This window comes from Leucoraja erinacea, chromosome 21, assembly GCF_028641065.1.
Source record: "Leucoraja erinacea ecotype New England chromosome 21, Leri_hhj_1, whole genome shotgun sequence".
Taxonomy (NCBI): domain Eukaryota; kingdom Metazoa; phylum Chordata; class Chondrichthyes; order Rajiformes; family Rajidae; genus Leucoraja; species Leucoraja erinaceus.
Genome location: NC_073397.1, coordinates 6,187,028 through 6,211,338, shown reverse-complemented (window position 1 = coordinate 6,211,338; position 24,311 = coordinate 6,187,028). Strand labels below are relative to the sequence as shown.

General features: G+C 45.6%; 1 protein-coding gene across 1 annotated transcript in view; it reads right to left on the bottom strand.

The window, feature by feature from the left end:
• The window catches only part of slc35c2 (solute carrier family 35 member C2), a 50,107-nt gene that overhangs the window by 14,275 nt on the left and 11,521 nt on the right, over positions 1 to 24,311 (bottom strand). The window contains exons 3-6 of the mRNA XM_055652012.1: positions 22,338 to 22,401; positions 21,743 to 21,815; positions 19,384 to 19,552; positions 6,861 to 6,944 (exon numbers count right to left, since the gene is read on the bottom strand). Coding sequence (XP_055507987.1) covers positions 6,861 to 6,944; positions 19,384 to 19,552; positions 21,743 to 21,815; positions 22,338 to 22,401 — 390 coding nt within the window. The remainder of the gene's footprint in view (positions 1 to 6,860; positions 6,945 to 19,383; positions 19,553 to 21,742; positions 21,816 to 22,337; positions 22,402 to 24,311) is intronic.

Here is a 24,311-nt window from a genome sequence, read left to right as displayed (position 1 = left end):
GTGATCGGTGATGAGCTTGGAGAAAAAGCAGAAAAAGATGTTAATTGTACGGTGGCAGGAAATGCCTAAAGTTATGTCTGGCAAGTCAGGGAGAGGAAGGAAAGCAGCAGAAACGGTTTTACTGGGTAATCTCAATCTGACAAATCTATAAACCCTCAGACATCTCAGTATAAATCCCTTGCTCTTGTGTCATCACCAACAAAAAGATTTCCACAAGGGGAAAAAAAAAGGTTTTCTTTGACTTCCAAGATGATCCTGGAAAAAGTGAACCGTTTTGATTGCTGAAAAAAGGGGTTTACTCGGGCCATTGAGATGCTGCAGTTAGTTGCCAGTCATCCATCCAACTTTGCTTTCCATTCATTCATTATCGTTGAAAACATTAGCTACGCAGTGGTGCTGGTTTCCAACGGGAACAGTGACGGATGCACCACACATCTCTGTCCTCTAATTTCTGCGGACTTCCACCGCTGGGAGTATAGGATTTTGGTGTGTGTGCTTTATCATCATTCCTTACAATGCTATGTACGACAGTGATCGCGACTTCTATTGAAGTGTGGATGGCCATTGGCTCGCTAGAAGCTCATCCGCCCTTTGACAGGTCTTGTTTTTGGTCCTGCTGGGGACCCTCAGCCCCCTCCTCACTTGGCAAATCATGTGGGGGGGGATACGGTTTAGTCGTTGACTATCCGACCATGGAGCAGGTAGCACGGGATTACATGGTACTTGTGGTGGGAGGAACTCCTCTCGACCTAACTGTGAATTGCTTTCCAACATCAGAGAAAATGACGGGTACATTGGAAAGAAAAGGTACCAAAAATGGACAGGTTAGGAGAAAGCACACCAATTGCTGCTGAAATGCTGTGGGGAAATGGAAAGTCAAAGACTTGATTTTAAAAGTACATTTTTAATGGAAGATGCTTTTGCTCAGAACCTAACAGAGAAAGATGTGCTTGACCCAGAGTTCTTCCAGCAGTTTATCTTTTGCTATATGAAGGTGTAGAGTTGGCAAAAAAATGTTGATCTGGATAGAAGAGAGAATTTCAAAGAAAAATCTCAGTCAATTCATCCCAATTCCAAAATCCAGACATATGAAGCAAAAGCTGAAAAGGAGATCAATGCATTTCATAAAAAAGCAACAATATTACTATGTCGAATCTATTGTAAATTACCCAGAGCAGAGGAACCCATAGTTTGAACTTAAGATTTGTTCAGTTGCTATTTTTGAAATAAGCACAAAGATAAAGGTAGACATTCAGCAGATAGCTGTTAAGTTACAGCTGTTGATCCAAAATATTATCTACTTTCCATTCATCATTGCCTAAATAGATGAATATTGGCTCTCATTGTAGTGAGGCTTCAGTGGTGTAATTGTGCACTATATTTGTATGAAATGCAAATATTTCACAATTAATACTGTGACTATTTGCATTTTATGCAAATTTGAGAAGTCGTCTTTTGTTGAGAAGTCTTGAGATCATGGGAGTCATGAGAAGTCATGAGCTGCCTCAAAAAGGCTGGCAGTATCATCAGACACCCACACCATCCTGGCCACACACTCATTTCCCTGCTAGCTTCAGGTAAAAGGTACAGGAGCCTGAAGACTGCAACAACCAGGTTCAGGAATAGCTACTTCCCCACAGCCATCAGGCTATTAAACCTGGCTCAGACAAAACTCTGATTATTGGTGGCCCATTATTTGCTATTTGCACTTTATCAGTTTATTTGCTTATGTGTGTATATCTATGTATTGTGGTACAGGTGCACAACCTGATCTGTCCTGTAGCAAATACCTACTATGTTCTGTGTGCTAAGCAAAGCAAGAATTTCATTGTCCTATCCGGGACACATGACAATAAACTCACTTGAACTTATTAATCAAGAGGAGATCAAATAAATGTTAGTCAGTTAGTTTGGAGGGATTTTATGTGGAAGGTGGTGGAGTCAAAGGTGAGGGGGAAACTTTAATTCTTAGCCCCTACCTGGTCAGCGACTAAAAACCTCGCGGAGCTGGGGGCTCCGTCCGGCCGCGGGCGGCGCCGGTTGTAGCTCCGACCCCGGCAACTCTACCCCTGTCTGCGAGGCGCTCCAAATCCAGCGCCGCCCGCGGTCGGACGTCCCAGCTCCGGGAATGTCGGGAGTCGGCGGCGTCGCAGCGCTGGGATTGCGGCAAGCTCCGGAGCGCTGTGGCATGACACACAACATCGCGGAGCATCGCTGGATTTGGAGCCGCGGAGCTGGGGGCTCCGTCCGGCCGCGGGCGGCGCCGGTGGGAGCTCCGACCCCCGCAACTCTGTGGTGCCGGCTCCAAATCCAGCGACGCTCCGCGATGTTGTGTGTCGGCGGCCACAGTGCTCCGGAGCTTGCCGCACGGCGACCCGGTAAGGCATTGCTCGCTCGACGCTGCAACGCTGCCGACTCCCGACACTTGCGGAGCTGGGGCGTCTGGCCGCGGGCCGCGCTGGATTTGGAGCGCCTCGCAGCCAGGCGTAGAGTTGCCGGTATCGGAGCTACAACTGGCACCGCCCGCAGCCCCAACGGCCACAGCGCTGCGGAGCTTACTGCACAGCGACCCGGTAAGGCATTGACCGCTCCCCGCCTCTCCGACCAGGTAGGGGACTAAGAATTAAAGTTTACCCCTTCACCCCCCTTCACATAAAAGCCCTCCAAACTAACTGACTAACATTTAAGCAATGATTTACAGATGTTTAAGTGTCTCCCGGTCTCCAGGGAGGAGGCAGCCGCTACAGTAGTACAGACCTGGGTTGACCGTGGGTCGTTTTGGGTCAAGTTTGGCGCCAAACGCGAGCTTTGGTGCGCAGACGACATCTGGAAAAAATGGCCGGTTTTCGGAGCTTTTCGGTTTCTGGAACACCGGATAAAAGGTTGTGCACCTGTATATGGACACACTGATCCGTCCTGTAGCAAATACCTACTATGTTCTGTGTGCTAAGCAAAGCAAGAATTTCATTGTCCTATCCGGGACACATGACAATAAACTCACTTGAACTTATTAATCAAGAGATAATGAAAGGAGAAGCAGGTAAATTAAAAGACAGTGAAGGTGCGACAAGATGTGGGGAAACATAAGCACAATTAAAAAAACTAATGACTTGCAACAGAATTTGTATCCCAGTGTATTTCAACATATTTAAACTATGGCTCACTAATTTATAAAATCAAAATTACATTAAATACAGTAAGAGAAAACTCACACAAGGGTAAAGATGGTCATGATCAATGCACCAGCTTGCATGAAAATTCATAACCAAAGTCGGTGGGAATAACCCACCGACTTTGTGGTCCTCCAATGCTTTTGCACAGCATTCCTCTACACCAATTGAATTTGGGCTTGACCTTGTCCTTCTGTCATAGCCTTCTCAAACAGCTGTCCTGCACCCAAACCTGATATTCGCTAACCCTGCAACCCTTTCCCCAATACATCTACATACACTCGTATTAATAAAAACATTTAATCAGAAATAGGCACAGCAATTCACTTTCCTCCAAGGGTCAAATTGGGGGGTAGAAAGGGATAGGGGCATAGAGGGGGTAGCGGGAGCAGGGTGAGGGAGAAGGAGGGGGGTAGAATAGAATAGGGGGGGGGGGGGGGGGGGGGTAGACTTTCCACCTTACCCCTTCCTCATTTCCCTCATCCTCCTCCCCTCACTCGCATTCCCTGCCCCAGTACCTACCCAGATCGTAGAGCAGCGCCAGGGCCTAGAACTCGGCCTGGTTCTCTTACTTGGACCAGCCCTGGCTGTAGACTGCAGCCGTCAGCTCAGCCACCGCCTGGGCTCCAGTCCAGATCCTGACGTCTTCTCCGTGCTCGTCCCTGACCCCAGACCCAGGCTCGTCCTTGGTTCCAGCAGCGGCTTCTTTCTCAGCCCCGGTCACGGCCCCATCCCAAGCCCTATCCCTTCACTCCAACCCCAGCACCACTCCCCCCCCCCCCCCCCCCCACCGGGCGTTGGCAGCTGCCGCCACTCCTCGTTCACCGCGAGCAATGGAGTGTGCCTCCCTACCGGAGGGTCCTGTCCTGCCTTGCGAGTACATTGTGACATCACTCGAGTTTTCGGGCTGTTTTTAAAACTTTAAACAGTTAATAACTTCGGAAATATAGGGAATGCGACGGGAAGATGTTTATCGCCTGGACGGGAAAAATGTGTGAAAATGGGAAGGCTGTGGCCCAGCGTTTGGAAGAAAATAGGAATTAACCAGATAGACTCACACTCACACAGTCACAAACAAGACGAAGAGTTTTAGTTACACAAGATGTCAATCAATAGTTTGTTCCCTGTGTTGAAAACAGATCAAGAAAGGGGAGAGAGATGTCAGAGATAGTCCAAGTGAATTTGAGGTCAGGGATGGAACGTAGTGGTAAAGTTGATTAAATCAATACATTTTTCACAGGTGCAGGAGGCAGACCCGATGCAGTCATCGATGTAGTGGAAAAAGAGTTGGGAGATGGTGCCAGTGTACATTTGGAGCAAGGACTGTTTGACGAACAACCAAAAGGCAGACATAGCTGGGGCCCATGCAAGTGCCCATGGCTACACCTTTAACAGAGAAGGTGAGAGGAGTCAAAAGATGCTATTGAGGGCAAGGACAGGTTCCAGCAGGTGGAAGATAGAATTAGTAGAGGGGAACTGTTTGAGTCTTGTTCAACGAAGAACCAGAGCCCCCCCCCCCGAGGCCTTCCTGGTGGGGGAAATTGAGGTGTAAAGGGGTAAATGTTATAGGAAAGATATTGTCAAGCTTAAAAGGGTTCTGTAAAGATTTACGAGGATGTTGCCAGGACTAGAGGGTATGAGCTATAGGAAGAGGTTGTGTGGGCTGGGTTTCTATTCCTTGGAGTGCAGGTGAATGAGGGGGGGGGATCTTATAGAGGTGTATGAAATCACGAGAGGAATAGATCGGGCAGATGCACCGAGCCTCTTGCCCAGAGTAGGGCAATCGAGGACCAAAGGACATAGGTTCAAGGTGAAGGGGAAAAGATTTAATAAGAATTTGAGGGGTAACTTTTTCACACAAAAGGTGGTAGGTGTATGGAACAAGCTGCCATATGAGGTAGTTGAGGCAGGGACAATCCCAACATTTAAGTAAACAGTTAGACAGATGCATGGATAGGACTGGTTTGGAGGGATATGGACCAAGCGCAGGCAGGTGGGACTAGTGTAGCTGGGATATGTTGGCCGGTGTGGGCAAGTTGGGCCGAAGGGCCTGTTTCCACACAGCATCACTCTATGGCTCTATTAATTAAAAGTTAATGAAATGTTGAAGTGAGTGCGAGTTGTCTTAGATGTAGGTCTAAAGGGATTGGACAAGGTATAATCAAGGTATTTGGAGATGAGTTAGATGAGGCAGGAGCAAGCAGAAACATTGGGTTTACCATGGCAATCCATTTGAGGATTTTGGGAAGGAGATCAGGATGGGCAAGATGGGGCTGGGAAAATGTTGGAGATAGTGACGAGGAGAATGCTCAAGGTGACGAGGTCTGGGAGATGGTGGTCTGGTGCTCATCTGTGGTCAAGGTGGTGTCCGAGAGCTGGTGCCTGGCCTCGATGTGGTACAGGTCAGCATGCCACACTACAATAGAGCCTTGCAGGGGGTTTGATAAGAATATTGGGATTGTTACTGAGTGAGCAAAGGGCAAAGTATTCATAAGGGGTGAGATTGGAGTAGTCAAGCAGGTATAGCAGGCAGTGAAGAAAGATAATGGCATGTTGGCCTTCATTGCGAGAGGATATGAGTTTCGGAACAAGGAGGTCTGACTGCAGTTGGCCCTGGATGAAACCACACCTGGAGCATTGTGTGTAGTTTTAGTCTCCTAATTTGAGGAAGGACAGTCTTGCTATTGAGGGAGTGCAGCGTAGGCTTATCTGGTTAGCTCCCGGGATAGTGAAACTGACATAGGATGAAAGAATGGGTTGTCTGCGCTCGTATTCACTGGAATTTAGAAAGATGAGGGGATACTTATAGAAACATAATATTTTTAAGGGATTAGACAGGCTAGATGCAGGAAAAATGTTCCCGATGTTGAGGGAATCCAGAACCAGGGGTCATAGTTTAAGAATATGGGGTAGGCCTTTTAAGACTGAGATGAAGAAAAACCTCTTCACCCTGAGAGTTGTGAATCTGTGGAATTCTCTGCCACAGAAGGCAGTAGAGGCCAATTCATTGGATGTTTTCAAGAGAGAGTTAGATTTAGCTCTTAGGGCTAGTGGAATCAAGGGATATGGGGGAAAAAGCAGGAACGAGGTACTGATTTTGGATTATCAGTCATGATCATATTGAATGGCGGTGCTGGCTCGGAGGGCCGAATTGCCTACTCCTGCATCTATTTTCTGTTTCTAGGGTAGAAGGCCAGCAGCTGTAGCTCATGAGGAAGAACGTTGGAGATGTGAGAAAGGGTCATCACTGAGAGAAAAAGGCTTGGAGACAGATAGCTTGACCACTATCCCACCCTACTCCAACCTTATCTGACACCCTGTTTGCTCCTTTTCACTTCCAACCTTTGTTACCTACTCCGCCGATCTGCAAAACAAACTGTCCCCCCATCCCTCACCTGTCTCCACCCATCATTTGCCAGGCTCTGTCCACCCTCACCTTTTCTTCATAGCTTTCTCCACACCCCCCTTCCCTCCACCACTACAATTATTTTTAAGAAGAGTCCTGAACCAAAACGTCATCTATTGATGTCTTCCAGAGATGCTCTGTGACCAGCTACATTTCTCCAATACTTTGTTTTATTTTGACAAACCAGCATCTGCGGTTCTTAGTGCAGTTATTGTAAATGGAATTTGGTCTGTGGTGATCAAGATCTTCAGAGCACTGGCCACCGACCCAGCTCGCAGACCTACCTTCATTGAACACAAACAGCGGGAAGAGACCAATAAACATCAGAGGCTGGAGGTGGTACATGGTGTCAATAGGATTCTGTAAACCTGAGCAAGAGTTTCAAATTCAGTTACAATCTGCATAATATTCCATGAATTATAATAACATCAAATTTAGTTATAATTTATACCACAGTTAAAATTGTTATTTAATAGTAATATAACTTTGGTAATAATCCAAGTAAAAACAATTATTATGAGCAGCACGAACAGGAGATTTCAAATCTGATAAAGGGGAAAAACAAAATGTTCACATCCCTTGACACCAATGATACAAACTGTACCAAGCAGCTCCATGCCATGCAAATGAAGTCTGGAAATACTTGGCAATGTCTCAAACCAGATCACACATTCAGACACTTGAAATTTAACCGTGGTGTGTTATGAAGCTTCATATAGACACTGCTCTTTTTAATGGAACAATAGTGGCTTTCTATTAGTTTAAGTGAACAACTGCATTTGCTTTGAAATTAAACTGCCACCAACAATGTGTCAAGGAAGATCAAAAAATTAAATTCCAATTAACATCCACTTGTCAAGTTCTCATTCACCTGAAACCTGACAGTGTCAGGTGTGACAAGTACACTAATTTATATCATTCTTGTCGGGTCTGGGAGATTAAATTCAATTCTTGCAGCTGGAGATGAGAACTCGTTGTTCCAGATCAACAATGTGTGCTCTTTATTCAATAATATTTAATAACTTTTACAGATTGGATATCCATCCTACTCAAGCATTACTTCCCCAATTTGGAATCTCACGCACCAAGGTAATTAATTGGCATTATATCAAATGAAGCCACAATTGTCTGTAATTTTAACTCGTTTTCTAAAGGGCAGGTAGAGAATATAAAGCTTTAAATTGTCTCTTAGGCACTGGTAGAAGAGAGCAGATTATGTAACAATTGTTATGCTCTCTGGCTAAATCCATTTGGAGTTCCAGTTTGAGGTCTGGAAAACTATCTGCTGGAAAAGTAAGGAAATGTAGAGTGCTGATTCTGGGGACAAGCGTTACATCACAAGACCAGGTCGCACACATTAAGGTCCATTCTGTCAAATACATAAATAAATAGGTGGTTTAAGAGAGTGTTTAACATGACTGAAGGAGTCGAATGGAAAATTATGTGGGTTGTTGGGGAATAGACAATAGACAATAGGTGCAGGAGTAGGCCATTCGGCCCTTCGAGCCAGCACTGCCATTCAATGTGATCATGGCTGATCATACCCAATCAGTGCCCCGTTCCTGCCTTCTCCCCATATTCCCTGACTCCGCTATTTTTAAGAGCCCTATCTAGCTCTCTCTTGAAAGCATCCAGAGAACCTGCCTCCTGAGGCAGAGAATTCCACAGACTCGCCACTCTCTGTGAGAAAAAGTGTTTCCTCGTCTCCATTCATAATGGCTTACTCCTTCCTTCTTAAACTGTGGACCCTGGTTCTGGACTCCCCCAACATCGGGACCATGTTTCCTGCCCCTAGCGTGTTCAAGCCCTTAACAATCTTATGTTTCAATGGGATTCCTTCTCATCCTTCTAAATTCCAGAGTGTACAAGCCTAGCTGCTTCATTCTCTCAGCATATGATAGTCCCAAATGCAGAACAAAAGGTATAATCTTTTTTTAAAAAGCCACACATTGCTGGAGTAACTCAGTGGGTCAGGCAACATATCTAGGGAACTTGGATAGTTGATGTTTCAGGTCGAGACTGTTAGTCATAGTCATAGAGAGATACAGTGTGGAAATGTGCCCTTTGGCCCAACTTGCCCACACCGGCCAACAATGTCCTATCCATGTACCTTTTCTAACTGTTTCTTAAATGAGTGCCAAACATAAATTTGCGGTCAGGGAATTGAGTCGTGGTGGATTGCGGGAGGAGAAATTAGCGCCATGGTGTGACTTTTGCATCGGTTTTCCCTGCTCTGCTGATCTGACGACAAATCGGTCATACACGTGCTTGTGCTTGGATTCCCGACAAGATCGATAGAAGATTAGTAGTCTGGCGAGCACTGAGGGCGAGGGTTTGAGGCCCTGGAGAGTTTGAGTCCCCGTCTAGGGGGTTTGAGGCCCAAGGAAGGTGGGAGTTGGGCTCAAAAGGTTCTTCTCTGGTGGGTTAAAGGCCCCACACCATTGGTAAGGCAACAGCTGTTGCAATCGGGGTTCCACTGAAACTGGCCCGAGGTTTGAGGGTTGGTAGACCCTGGCGTTTTAGGGCCCCACTCAGCCTGGGATATAGATTTCAAGATATCCTCAAAGACAGGACTGAGAAGGTCAGTACTAAGAGGGAAAGTACTGAATCGGTGCTGAGAGTGCGACTGGAAAGACGACACTATAAAGATCAGCATCGAGAACCAGCACGAAGCGGGTAGGTGCTGAAGACCAGTATTTAGCGGGTAGAAGGGTTTGAGTCCTAGGGGCTTCGAGGCCGCGCCTGTGTGTAGTTTAAGTCCCAAACAGTACTGGGAACTCAGTGCTGGAGAAAAATTGGCTGAGAATACTTTAAAATCAACACTGAGAGGGGGGAGACGCATCTAGTATCTGGACAGTGATCTAAATTTTCCGATTTAAATTTTACCAAATTCAGGGCGTTTATATTGAAGGCTACTGGTTATTGTATAGAGATCCATTTTGATCTTGTAAAATAGCGCCGTAATTGTATATAACTCCGTAATTGTAATATAGCGATTGTGTGATTAATGCTGCTGTTATACAGGTGCACAACCTTTTATCCGACAGCCTTGGGACCAGACACTTTTCGTAATTCAGAATTTGTCGGTCTTCGGAATGGAATTTTTTTAGCGTAGATTTTAATGGCTGGCTCAGTGGTAGAGTGCTCGGCTCATATCCGCAAGGTCGCGAGTTTGCGCCTTGATCCCGGCAGTTACTCGATCGCGAGTTTGAGTCTTCAATGTCGTTTTTTCTTGCAGAATAAATGTCTGTATGAAATGCAGTGTGTTGAATGAATTCCTGAATTTGTAAATGTGACCGCAGCATTGAATCACCTCTCGCACTCATGTCACCCTAGCGGGGCTACATGCCCTTAGGCGGCCTAGCTCGGGGATTCTTGAATCCCTGAGCTAGGTCGCGAGTTTGCGCCTTGATCCCGGCAGTTACTGTCGCGAGTTTGAGTGTTCAATGTAGTTTTTTCTTGCAGAATAAATGTTTGTATGAAATGCAGTGTAGGAGAGGTGTACTGACTGTGTGGGCAGAACTTTGGAAGTGATTGCCCACTAGTCTAAAAAGCCGCTGTGTCTCCCTGTCCCTGGGATAGCAGGGGGCGATCCAGAGGAATCCTCTCCCCGATGGGCCGCTACGGCGACAAGTGGCAGTTTGCCCATAGCCCGAGCTGCGCCACCCCAAGAACAAGACCACCTTGCACACCATCCGCTTCCCCCCCTATGTTTTCCTCTGCAGTTGGAGCGGGGCTGGGCTGGAGTTGCTGCTGGCTGTGGGTCTCTGGGATCTCCGTGCTTGCAGTGGGGCTGGGGGTCGGTGTCCCGTTGGTCCTGACGTCTCTGGCCAACCCCCTGGACTGGAGCTGAGACTGGGAACTGTACCGCCCTTGCCTCCTCTCTCTGCAACTGCAAACAACCCCACTATCCTGCAAGGGCGGCACAGTTCCCGGAGGATAGCAGGTGGCCGGAGACGTCAGGACCAACAGGAACCTGCTCCCCGATGGCCCGAGCTGCGACCCGTCATCCGCAACCCAGGTTCCTCTGTAGTTGGAGCGGGGCTGGGCTGGGCTGGGCTGCTGCTGGCTGTGGGTCTCTGGGTTCTCTGTGCTTGCGGTGGGCCTGGTGGTCGACGTCCAATTGGACCTGACGTCTCCGGTGACTGCACTGACCTGCTGCCGTCGCCGACGTGAAGACAGTACAAAGCCCCCGCGCCGGTGCAATGAGCAGGGAGCTGGAGAGGGGAGGGAAGGGGTCACACACATGGCCGGGAAGCAGATGGGTGTAGGTGGGGTGAAACTGAAGGGAGCGACAATCTGCTGCTGCCTGCACGCCGAGTTAAAAAGTTCCCACGCTAGACTCACGATACACTGTGTATCGTGTCTACCGTGGGAACTTTTTAACTCAGCGGGCAGGTAGCAGCATATTGCCAATTATTAACCCTCCCGCGCAATATACCCTCACCTTCTCTTTTATGAATGGGGATTTAGTTCCCCTTTCTTCGAGGACCGACCGGAGGTTCCGCTGTCACCTCTGTGGGCCGCCCTCGGTGAACGTCCTGTCTCCCTGTCCCAGGGATAGTAGGGGGCGATCAAACAGCACAATACCCCCCTCCCCCTCCAACTCCAGAGGAATCTGCTCCCCGATGGGCCGCTACGGCGACAAGTGGCAGTTCGCCCACAGCCCGTGCTGCGCGACCCCAAGAACAAGACGTACTTTGCACACCATTAGCTTCTGCCCCTACGGGGAGCTTGTTCCTCTGGAGTTGGAGCGGGGCTGGGCTGGAGTTGCTGATCTGGGATCTCCGTGCTTGCAGTAGGCCTGGGGGTCGGTGTCCCGATGAGGGGGCGCAGCTCGGGGAACGGCTTCTGGTGGTCCTGACGTCTCCGGCCAGTTTGCATTTTTCCTCTGGAGTTGGAACGGGGCTGGGCTACTGCTGGCTGTGGGTCTCTGGGATCTCCGTGCTTGCAGTGGGCCTGGGGGTCGGTGTCCCGTTGGTCCTGAAGTCTCCGGTGACTGGCATTGTATGCTGGCATTGCCGACGTGAAGACAGTGCAAAGCCCCCGCGCCGGTGCAATGAGCGGGGAGCTGGAGAGGGGAGGGAAGGGGTCACACACATGGCCGGGAAGCAGAGGGGTGTAGGTGGGGTGAAACTGAAGGGAGCGACAATCTGCTGCTGCCTGCACGCTGAGTTAAAAAGTTCCCACGCAAGACTCACGATAAACTGTGTATCGTCAGTCTACCGTGGGAACTTTTTAACTCAGCGGGCAGGTAGCAGCATATTGTCAATTATTAACCCTCCCGCGCAATATACCCTCACCTTCTCTTTTATGAATTGGGATTTAGTTCCCCTTTCTTCGATGACCGACCGGAGGTTCCGCTGTCACCTCTGCGGGCCGCCCTCGGTGAACGTTTTCAAGGACCTTTCTTCAAGGACCGAAAAAATGTTCGCTATTCGGAGGTTTTCGTTATTTGGATCTTCGGATAAAAGGTTGTGCACCTGTAATCGTAGTTTGAATCGTGGCTATATATTAATATAGAGTGATCTAGTGCAATTTAAAATAGTGCAATTAACTTTAGAACTGTACTGTAATCGAATGCTTATATTTTATATTGTAGTGTGTTTATGTTTCATAATTATTAGCAGTATTATTTCTTGTTTGAGTGTGATTTTGCTTGCGTGTTACACCTTATCTGCTTTTGTTTGGATCCAAGTGTTTAAGTTCAGGAGATTTGCTGCTGAAGTGCGTTTGATTGTTCCATGTAGAAGGTGGTCCCCACCTTGAGCTGAGAGTGTTTACCATTATAAAAGCTTGTGTGATTTCTGTGTGTGAGATTCTTGGGTACCCGGTTGAAAGGAGAAAGGTTGTGTGAAAAAATTTGTTTGGTGTTAGGAATTTGTGTCCTTGTCTTCTTCTTCTTTCGTGTGGCGTGCACAGCCTAAAGTTGTTGGACAACTTGTTCTATTTGATCTTCCGTTCGTGCACGTCGAGTTGATTGCATTAGTCAAAACAGGGCGGACCACGTGAAGGTTGCAATCTTCCACCCCGTCCTTGTCTTGTGAGGGACTTACTAGTGCGTTGAAGAACTTATAAGGCATTGTAAGTAACAATGGGAAACCAGATTGAGATTGATGCAGCGGCAGACCCCGAAAGCCCATTACAAATGGTTTGCAGTAAGTTCTCTAAAGAGGCAAAGAGATTAAAGTATTTCTCGGGAACTTTGAATAAGAAATTAGAAGATGAGTTGTTGCCTGAAGGAGGGGTTGGAACCCTGAGGGCGTGAGATATATTGAAAAGATTATTTGTCAATATAGTCAAAGTGAGACAGCAAAGGAATTCTTTGGGCTGTGGGGACAATATTATGAAGGATTAAGAAAACATAGTGAGGCTGCAATAATGACAAATTGGCAGAAGGCAGCTTTGAAACTTGGAATAGAATTAAAAGATAAAAGGAATAAACCTCTGGATACTTTGAAAAAGGAATGTGGATGTGCTTATAAAGAACATAGGGAACGGGAGACTAAGAGGACTCTTGAAGGAAAAGTGGCACTTGTAGAATTAGAGTTGAGGGACTCGTTGGTTGGCTTTGGTTTGGAAGGTGAAGACGAGGAATATTTGGAAGATTAGGAAAGTATTCATATCAAGAGAAGTTTGCAGCATCTACCTTATTCCCCTTGAGCTCCCTATGTCACCTCCATCTCCAGCACCTTATGTACCTCACAGACCTCCTGTGCCTGCAGCATCACCCACGCTCCCTGCTCATAGTAATCCTATAGTATCACCTGCTCCCCAGACAGCAGCACCAGCACAGAGTTCCTTGACCCCAACAGCTCCAGCACTAACAGATATTCCAGCAGCGCTCAGTACAGGGAGCAAGACAAAGAAAATAGCATCGATATTTCAAGAAAAAGAATGACCACCAGAACCAGTTTATGAACCTAAACCTAGGAAAATAAAACAACCACCCAGAGAGAAAAGACATGCTTTTAAAAAGTACCGCCTTCCCCCTAGTGATGAGGATGATACATCGGAGGGTTATGTAGTATCTGGGGACACTGAGAGGGAGTCAGGCATAGGAAAAATTATGCAGGCAGAGCAATTATCTCGCCGCCAGTTCCCAGTTAGGGAGATGCCTAACCCAGCCTTTGAGCTGCCTAATGCAGTTGGTGCCAACAATCCTCGAACTATTGATGTGTACTCCCCATGGAAACCAGATGAAATGATGGCTGCACCGAGTAAAATACCTGACAGAAAGAAATCACCTGCTTCCTTTGTGGACTATATCCGGACCACTATGCGTGTGTATCAAGCGGATTTGAGAGATTTGTGGGCTGCAATACAACAGATCATAACTCCTATAGAACATACCAGGTTCCTCGCCACTTTAGGACACCCAACTCACGAGGCACAGGCTAATGTAATTGCCAATAACAATGCAGGAGAAGATGCAGTTTTAACTGCCCTTGCCACTACCCTCCAAACGCCAATAGACATCGCTAGGATTTCGGATGTTAGACCAAAGAAAGGAGAGGGATCAGTGGAGTTTTTAGTAAGGTTCTTTGAACTATGTATGGATCAGTCGGGAGATTTAAATTTTCGGAATGAGGTGAATTCTCCCCAGTACTGTGCAATTTTATTAAACTGTGACAACTAATGTAGGAGAAGCAATCAAGACAAACAACATGGATTGGTCCGAGAATAGTGCAAGTCAAATGGTCCGTGAAGTTAGGTATCACTGGAAAGATATTAGAAAACAAGAGAACCAGCCGGTCGCCAAGGCAAAAACTGAATACATAATGAAAAAGGATGTGCCAAGATCTAATTTAGACTTATGGAATAGTCCTCAGGCAAGAGCAAGGCATGATCCGCCAGATTGGACAAGGGCGCCAGAACGGGATTGTCCAGGTTACCCTGAAGAACCACCTCCCTTAGAACCAATTTCTCCAAGACAACACGGGAAAGGGAATAGAGTATTGGGACCAGGCCAACGTTGTACTTGCGGCGGACAAGGTCACTGGAGTAGGGGGTGCCCAACATGAAACAACAGGAAGGAGGGGGCGAACAGAGACAGCAGAGAGGGAACAGGCAAATAAATCAGTGACAGAGAAGAGAAAAACCCTTCTTTCAATATAAGTCATTCTCATGTTCCCGATTAGCCAAGTTGGTGGTGAACGGATGCAAATCTGATGAAGAACATGTACTATCATTGCGAGTAGAAAGAAGGATATGCACCTGTGTGATAGATACAGGAGCATCCATGTCATCTCTTCAATCAATTTATAACCTTGCCAATTCTAGTGAGGTTCAGAGCCTGTCCGGATTTCAGGGACAAATTTGCCAGTATCCCATCTCTAAGCCAGTTGAAGTTGTGTATCGAAGCAAGGCAATAAAACATAGATTCGTAATAACAACTGGATTGGATTGCAATTTAATGGCTAGAGATTTGCTCTGCGCATTTCAATTGAAAATTGAATGCTACGATGGTGGAATAATAGTAACCCCCATGGGCTCCCGAAAGGCAGTGCTATTCAACAGCAACACCCCAATGGTGGTCCTTAGACTTAGAAGATGAGCTTCCACTTCATATCACATTGGACTATGATAGAAGTGTCAAAAATAAAGAATTAGAAAACAATTTTCAGACCTCAAGAAGGAAAAAAATAAAATGTGAGTATTTTGGCACAGGCAACAGGACAAAGAGGAACTACAGAGTACATTAAAATACCCCAATATTTATGGAAATGAGCTTCAGAGGTTGCTCCACACATAACGAGGAAGGTGAATTTTCCAGCAAGTGTGAAGGACTTGGGAGCAATGGTAAAGAAAGCAATTGATCTGGCAGATCCGAATATATATGAAGAACAGAGCTTGTCTAACCAATGTACTGTTGAGTTTGATCAGACCCCAAGGACAGTTGTCGCCCAGCTATGCCAGCATCTGGGAAGTGAGGTATGCGAGTATGTGGACCACATGTGTGGGCAGAAGATGCAACTCAGATAGGATGTGTTCGCATTGATCCCATCCAGGTTGCTCTCCAGAAAGGGATGACGCTGCCTTCAATACAGCAGTTGCAAACACATGCTTGGGATTAGTTGGGGAAATGATGGGTTGCAATGTTGCAGAGTCTTCCCGCTGCTAATTATGATTGGTCCAGAAGAGGGACCTTACCCACAATGTTTACTTTACCTGGGAGAATGTTTCTTTACCTAACAGAATTGTTTCCCCCCAAGTGCTTTGTGTGGAAACTATGTTATGTGATATTTTATGATTGGGTTAGGGAACTGTCATTCGATGTATTCTGCAACCTTATCGATAAATGGCTTGTAGGGGTTGCCCCCCCACCCCCCGTGTATTTTCACGCCAACGGTCTGTGAAGGTATAAAAGAGGGGGGAGCTCATTGGGGTGTGTTGATCTTCTGGGGTATGTGTTCTATTTGCGCGAGGCTGTTGGGCTCAAATAAGTAGAGACAAGGATCGGACCCACAGTATTGGATTAGGTATTGTATTGGTTTGGTGTAATATAAGAGTTGGATTTCCAGTGCTCATATTTGGTGTTTGACTGAACCAGACTAAGGGGAGTAAATTTAGGACCGGAATTACACATACACCAACCACCCTTTGTGTGAAAAAATTACCCCTCGGATTCCTATTAAATCTTTTCCCTTTCACCTTGAACCTATGTCCTCTGGTCCTCGATTCCCCTAATCTGGGCAAGAGATTGTCCATCTAACCGATCTAGTCATCTCATGATTTTGTACACCCCTATAAGATCTCCTCTCACTCTCCTGCGATCCATGGAATAGAGACCCAGCCTACTCAACCTTTCCCTATAGCTCACACCATCTAGTCCTGGCAACATCCTTGTAAATCTTTTCTGAACCCTTGCTAGCTTGACAATATCTTTCCTATAACATGGTGCCTAGAAATGAACACAATATTCTAAAAGCGGTCTCACCAACGTCTTATGCACTGCAACATGACCTCCCAACTTCTATACTAAATACACTGACTGATGAAGGCCAAAGTACGAAAAGCCTTTTTGACCACCTTATCTACCTGTGTATTGATCTTCAAAGAGCCATGCACCTCTACTCCTAGATCCCTCTGCTCGACAACAGAGGCCTACCATTTACTGTGTAGGTTCTGCCCTTGTTTGACGTCCCAAAATGCAACCTCACACTTCTTAGTACAGGTGCACAACCTTTTATCCGAAGATCCAAATAACGAAAAGCTCCGAATAGCGGACATTTTTTCAGTCCTTGAAGAGAGGTCCTTGAAGACGTTTACCGAGGGCGGCCCGCAGAGGTGACAGCAGAACCTCCGGTCGGTCATCGAAGAAAGGGGAACTAAATCCCCATTCATAAAAGAGGTGAGGGTATATTGCGCGGGAGGGTTAATAATTGACAATCTGCTGCTGCCTGCCCGCTGAGTTAAAAAGTTCCCACGGTAGACTCACGATACACAGTGTATCGTGAGTCTTGCGTGGGAACTTTTTAACTCAGCGTGCAGGCAGCAGCAGATTGTCTCTCCCTTCAGTTTCACCCCACCTACACCCCTCTGCTTCCCAGCCATGTGTGTGACCCCTTCCCTCCCCTCTCCAGTTCCCCGCCCATTGCACCGGCGCGGGGGCTTTGCACTGTCTTCACGTCGGCAATGCCAGCATACAATGCCAGTCACCGGAGACGTCAGGACCAACGGGACACCGACCCCCAGGCCCACTGCAAGCACGGAGATCCCAGAGACCCACAGCCAGCAGCAGCCCAGCCCCGTTCCAACTCCAGAGGAACACGCTTCCCGTAGGGACAGAAGCTGATGGTGTGCAAGGTACGTCTTGTTCTTGGGGTTGCAGATGAGGGGGCGCAGCTCGGGCTGTGACGTCTCCGGCCACCCCCCTGTACAGGAGCTGAGACTGGGAACTGTACCGCCCTTGCAGGTGAGCAGGAGAGTGGGGTTGTTTGCAGTTGCAGAGGGAGGGGGCAAGGGCGGTACAGTTCACAGTCTCAGCTCCTGTCCAGGGGGGTGGCCGGAGACATCAGGACCAACGGGACACCGACTGCAAGCACGGAGATCCCGGAGACTCACAGCCAGCAGCAACTCTAGCCCAGCCCCGTTCCAACTCCAGAATAACCCGGGTTGCGGATGAGGGGGAGCAGCTCGGGCTGTGGGCGAACTGCCACTTGTCGCTGTAGCGGCCCATCGGGGAGTGGGTTCCTATTGGTCCTGACGTCTCCGGCCACCCCCCTGGACAGGAACTGAGACTGGGAACTGTACCGCCCTTGCCCCCTCCCTCTGCAACTGCAAACAACCCCACTCCCCTGCTCACCTTCAAGGGCGGTACAGTTCCCACTCAGCTCCTGTACAGGGGGGTGGCCGAAGACGTCAGGACCACCAGAAGCCGCTCCCCGATGGGCCGCTATGGCGACAAGTGGCAGTTCGCCCACAGCTGCGCCCCCTCATCGGGACACTGACCCCCAGGCCCACTGCAAGCACGGAGATCCCAGATCAGCAACTCCAGCCCAGCCCCGCTCCAACTCCAGAGGAACACGCTCCCCATAGGGGCAGAAGCTGAGGTTGTGCAAAGTACGTCTTGTTCTTGGGGTGGCGCAGCTCGGGCTGCGGGCGAACTGCCACTTGTCGCCGTAGCGGCCCATCGGGGAGCGGATTCCTCTGGAGTTGGAGGGACAGGGAGACACAGCGGCTTTTGAGAATGGTGGGCAATCACTTCCAAAGTTCTGCCCACACAATTCCGAATTAGAAAAGTGTCTGGTCCCAAGGCTTTCGGATAAAAGGTTGTGCACCTGTATTAAATTCCATCAAACATTCCTCCGCCCACCTGGCCAATCGATCCAGATCCTTCTGCAATCTTTTACACCATCTTCACTATCTGCAAAAGCACTCACTTTTGTGTCGTCAGCAAACTTGCTAATCTTGCCTTGTATGTCCTCATCCAAATCATTCTTCTGACTGATTGGGGGGGGGGGGGGGGGGGGGGAAGAAAGGGAGGGACAGGAGGGGGTTTTGACAGACAGATGGTTGGGCAAAGGCCAAAGGAAAAGGAGCGATAAAAAGTAGGAATTGGAAATAGCAAAGCCAGAGGAAGGAACACAAGGATACAATACAGCAATAGCAGTGACTCAGGACCAAAGGATCAGTATGGGAATGGGAAACGGAATTAAAATGGTTAGCAACTGTGAGATCCAGTAGCCTCTGATGGATTGAGTGGTCATATTCGAGGAGAAGGTTGCCAAGTCCACGCCTGGTCTCGGCGAATTTGTTAACCAGTATCTGCAGTTCTCTCTTTTTACAGTATAATCTTAAAGCAGGTGACAGGCCATTCAAAAAGTAACATTGGGAAATATTTCATATAAAATGGGTGTCAAATTTATTGTCATATGTACACGAACAGTACAACTGACTTATAATAGTGGTGATGACTAGCAGATCGGCCATAATCTTATTAACAGGTGGAGCAGATTTGAGTAGCCAAATTGCCTGCACCTGCACCTAATTTGTATGTTTTTGTATTTAAGCTCTGATCTCATTGAGTGGTTAAACAGGTTTAAGTAGTTGTATGCCCATTTCTGTATTCTTTACCATTAGTTTTAAGTGCCTGTGTTTAGAGTCACATCATATGGTACACAGCGTGTTCAAATAATACTGTATTTGCTATTAAACTCCCACACTTAATTGACCCTATTACTGCTTTCCCCAACATTGCAGGCAATTTTATACACCTTGCTGCATGGTCTGAGTAATATCGTGTTTCAACTACAAACAGAGCATTATACACACTGCGCTGCATCAAAAAGAAATCAAAATTACCTAGATCAGCCTTCTGGGTAAGAATCTGTGTCAATGTCCATCGTATTCCACCGAGGAAGGATGCAATCAATACCAGGATAAATCCTTTTGTGTTAAACTGAGTTGACTTGTATGTGAACATGAAGAGGCCTCCAGCTATTAACACAATAACTATTAATAGCCATGATCTCTGAGAAAATAAATAGCAATACAGAAAACACATTATTCAATAAATGACCCGAAAAAAATATAATACATCTGTACTCAATTAGACAGATAATTAAAATACTGCAGATAAAATTCTCCCATCCAAAACAACACTTTTAGACAACAACCAATCAGTTGGTCCGTCTTCAAGTAATCCCTCGAGATGGAATAATTGGTGAATGCAACACAAACCTAACTCTACAAGAATTACAACATATAGCGAGAAATCAGAACAATTTAGGTTTTTACTTTTACATTTACTATATTCAATATCCATTTTTTATGCTCTATATTTTCATTTCAAGTTTTGATAATTTATTTATTCACATGTGTTGATTAAAATGAAATTAAAGGAGAATAGAAACAAATGATTTAGGACTAAAGAGTGAGTGGGCAATGTCACATGGAAAGTCTACAAATGGAGTTTTATCCATCAGCATTGCAATCGGTTATGCCCGTCCCACTTAGGAAACCTGAACGGAAACCTCTGGAGACTTTGCGCCCCACCCACGGTTTCCGTGCGGTTCCCGGAGGTTTTTGTCAGTCTCCCTAATGGTCGAAAGTGGTTTCCACTTCTTCTATGTTCCGGTGTTTCAAGCTCCCCAGGAGCTTTGGATTCCTGCTTTATCCAAAAGACACACTAGTTGGTAGGCTAATTGGCCACTGTAAATTGCCTCTTGGCGAGTGGTGGAAAATCAGGAGAAGACGATGTGCATGAGTGAGAGAATAGATTTTAGGGCAAAATGTGAGGTAAATGGGATGGAATAGAATGCTCCAAGAGGCGGCAGAGACTCGATGGGACAGATTGCTTCCTACTACATTTTAAATGAATAAGTTAAATTATCCTGGCTCCAGAAAAAACACATCAATGTTGCTGATTGGTTCAGTGTGTTCACAACTAGCCATTTTATTGATTAATATACAATCGTTTTCAACCATTGCATTCCCTGTGGTGAAGATATTCTTAACATTGCTATTAGGTAGTGAGTTCCAGAATTTTAACCCGTTGACTTAAGAATAAAGCATTCCACCACATGTTCAAGTCACACTAATGAGACATGTTCCCATTTGTCTCATATATTCCTGTTATATCAACATGTCCTCATTTAATCTACACACGAGTCAATATTTTACTACTATTGTTTTATCATTGCAAACAAAGATGGATACAAAATAAAACCGTGAGCCCAAGTTTAATTGAGGACGTGTAAAACCTTTCTCTAACTATGCGGGAAGGGGAGCAAGAGAATTATTAAATGATGAGTTTCCTCCCAAGGAGGAGGGGAAATAAAACAAAAATAGAATACGTAGTTCCATAAACTGATTGTTGATTGTGACGCCTGCTGAAATATATTGGCTCTGGTCAAGTGGACAGAAACAGTCCAGGCAGGCTACGACACCCACTGCAGCAAAAGAGCATTGTGGATCACTGATGAAAAAGCCAACAAGGTGCCAGAGAGATGCATCTTACACAGGATCTTACTACCTTTCTTCTTGGAGAAATAGCGATATTGAGACTTAAATATTGAAACTGCCACAATATTTGGATACGATTCTTGGTTTCCAAATGAATTACAGGTGAATATCTCTATGCACACAATCCACACTGTTAAAATCTACAATAATTGAACCTTCTCGCCTTCCCAGATGAACTCAGTTAGTCCTATTCTACCTACCTCTCCCACTTTTGAATGAGCTGCACTTGGATAGATGAGCAATAAAGTAAGTAAGTATATTGGCCAAGGAATTTACCACATACAAGGAATTTGCCTTGGTGCTCCACCCACAACATGACATACAGTGATAGTTATGAATGACTCAGAAAACACTAAACAAAGCTAAACCCAAAACTGTACCATTATTTTTTATTCGGTATACTATAACAACAGACCACTAGCAAACTTTTAATATACAGAATCACAAAGTATTTCTTCCATTAATACTTTATAGTTCCTCTTCCCCAATTCATTGTTGTATTAAAATCAAAACCGAATACAATTTAAGCTCAATATTTTTTTTCAATACTCAGAAAAGTGGGACATTACCCATGTGTCCCCCTACTGTAAACTCTTCAAAAGGTAAACATGGCACCATACTTCCTCATGTTATTGGGATTATTCGGATAGTTACGGCAATGGTTTTAGACCAGTAGTTGAAATATAACAATGCTTACCAATTTCTCTAGCTTGAATATGATTGCAAAGAATAAAATAAATAGGACAGCAGTCGACTTTGTCATTGTATACCTAAAAGAAACAGTAGCTCTTACAAAGGCTCATTACAGTGTGATAAATCTTAACAACAATATTTTAATGCAGTTAAATGCTTTGGGCTGCTTCACAAGTTCTTCAAGACCCAGAGCCAAATCTTACAGGAAAAGTGATCAAAGTCGAGCTTAATGAATACCTTAAAAGAGGAGAACGGTAAATGAATTATGGAGGGAATTTCAGAAACTTGTAAGTTGAAGGGATTATTGCAAATTGATCTATCTGCTACTGATAATTAATAGACAAGCATAATTGACACCCAGCCTTTTTTTACCTTGAGCACAGAAAAAACATAACTGAAAGGGTTAAACTAGGTCAGCACTACTCTGCATACAAGATTAAAAATAGGTACTGATGATTTGTTACAAAGCTTGTAAAAAAAAAAAATCACCAAATTAGAGCAATTGATTGAAAAATATAATGTTCAAATAGCTTAAGCATGATGACATTGCACAGAATTTAACATTATAAGCAATCTCAGTACCAAGCCTGGTGACTTACAGTGAGATAGTGATAAACATGAAGCTCCAATTAGACAGCCCAATGTCTAATGCAGTTGCCAGGGCTGCAATAGAAAAGGTTTTATTTTAAAATAAGATAGGTAGGAAAAATAGCACAATTAAGTTAATAATCAGTTTTTCTTCCATGCCATTGTTAATAAATGAACACAGTTCCTACGTGCATTTGCCAGTTTACCACAGTAATCTGCTTTCTCTCTCTCTAGCCCTTGGGATGCTATATTTGCTTCTCCTACTTGTTTTGGTCAATATCTTAAAAGTTTCATTTCCAATAACATAGTAAAACACTCAAATTAATTTAGCAAAATTCAATTCCATTGTTTTATTGTCTCTCTCTCTTTTCATTGGCTATCAATTTCAATTTATTCTCCGCAGATTCAAAAATAAAATTCTAGCCTTAAGATCCCTCCATAAATATACATGGTATGCAGCATGTTTTGAATGACTGTTCTTCAAGATCCATACACAATGCTGTGCATTACCATGTTGATTAACTATATGCACTCTCTGGACCACCTTCATCAACAACATTCATTCACTAGTTATCCTGATCTATAGTTACATGAACAGCTTCATGTGCTTTGGAATCCTTTTCCTTACATGTGTCAAGGACTCCAAGCAAGAACCATGTCTTAAACTTGCTTTGAGTTAAACACCGACACTTACTTAGTGTTAAACTTTCTGTCACTATTCCTTCTTCTGCATATCACTGCTTCTATTGACCCCCAAACAATCCCCCAAGAATACCACCTTCACGCATACATGTCAATCTATTTCAAGCTCAAAGTCTCATGGCGCCTCCATCCTCAGTTCTTTGGCCAGGAATCTTTCCTCAAGGAACCCTTCTATGTACAGAATTCACTTTTCACCTGGAGCCCTCCGTCTATTTTTTTGTCATCCTCTTTCAATGTTTGCACTGCCAATTTCATCACAACACGAGTGGTCTCAATTTCTCTTCTCCCTTCACTCATTCTAACCTGCAAAATATCTGAACTTACAGCTGTTCTCCAAGTTCCGATCCTGACATTATAAACAATCTGCTGAGAAATATTGCTGGAGATTGACGACAGACACTTTTTTTTTTAAAAGAGAGGCCGAGTGCCATAACCCTAGCATTCCTTCCTTTATTCTCATAGACTACAACACCATTAACAAACATCAAGCCGTTATTTTCCAGATCATCACTGATCGCAGCTGACCTATATGCCATCCAACGTTGCCCCCAGGCCTTCAGGTCATACAACACAGAAACAGGTCCTTTGACCAAACACATCCATGCTGACCAAATTCCCATCTAAGATTGTCCCATTTGCTTACATTTGGCCCATCTCCCTCTTTCCTATACAAGAGGCTTATATATGCTGTTATAATACTACCCCAACTACCTCCTCTGGCAGCTCATTCTACATATGCACCAGACTCTGCATTCATCCTGTCTATTCCCCTCCTAATTTTATACACCGCCAAGATATATACCTCACAGCCTGCAGCACTCCAAGTCCTAGCTTGGCCAATCTCTCCCTATAGCTCAGCCCCTCAAGTCCTGGCAAAATCCTGAATTTTTTTCTGCACTCTTTCCAGCTTAATAACATCCTTCTTATAGTCAGGTGACCAAAGGTGAACACGGTACTCCAAATGGGAACTTACCAACGTCTTTACAACTGTAACATAAGGCCCCTCAACGTCTATTCTCAATACCCTGACGGAAGAAGGTCAATGTACCAATAGCCTTCTTTACTACCCTGTCCACCTGCGATTTTCAGGGACTATGTACCTGTAATCCTAGATCCCTCTGCTCTACAACACTCTCTAGGGCCCCATTATTCACCATGAAAGTCATGGCCTGGTTTGATTTTCCAAAGTCAACACCTCGCACTTTTCTGCATTATACTTCATTAGGAATTCCACGACCCACTTGCCCATTTTTGATAATCATCTTACTAAACACGCCTTGTGT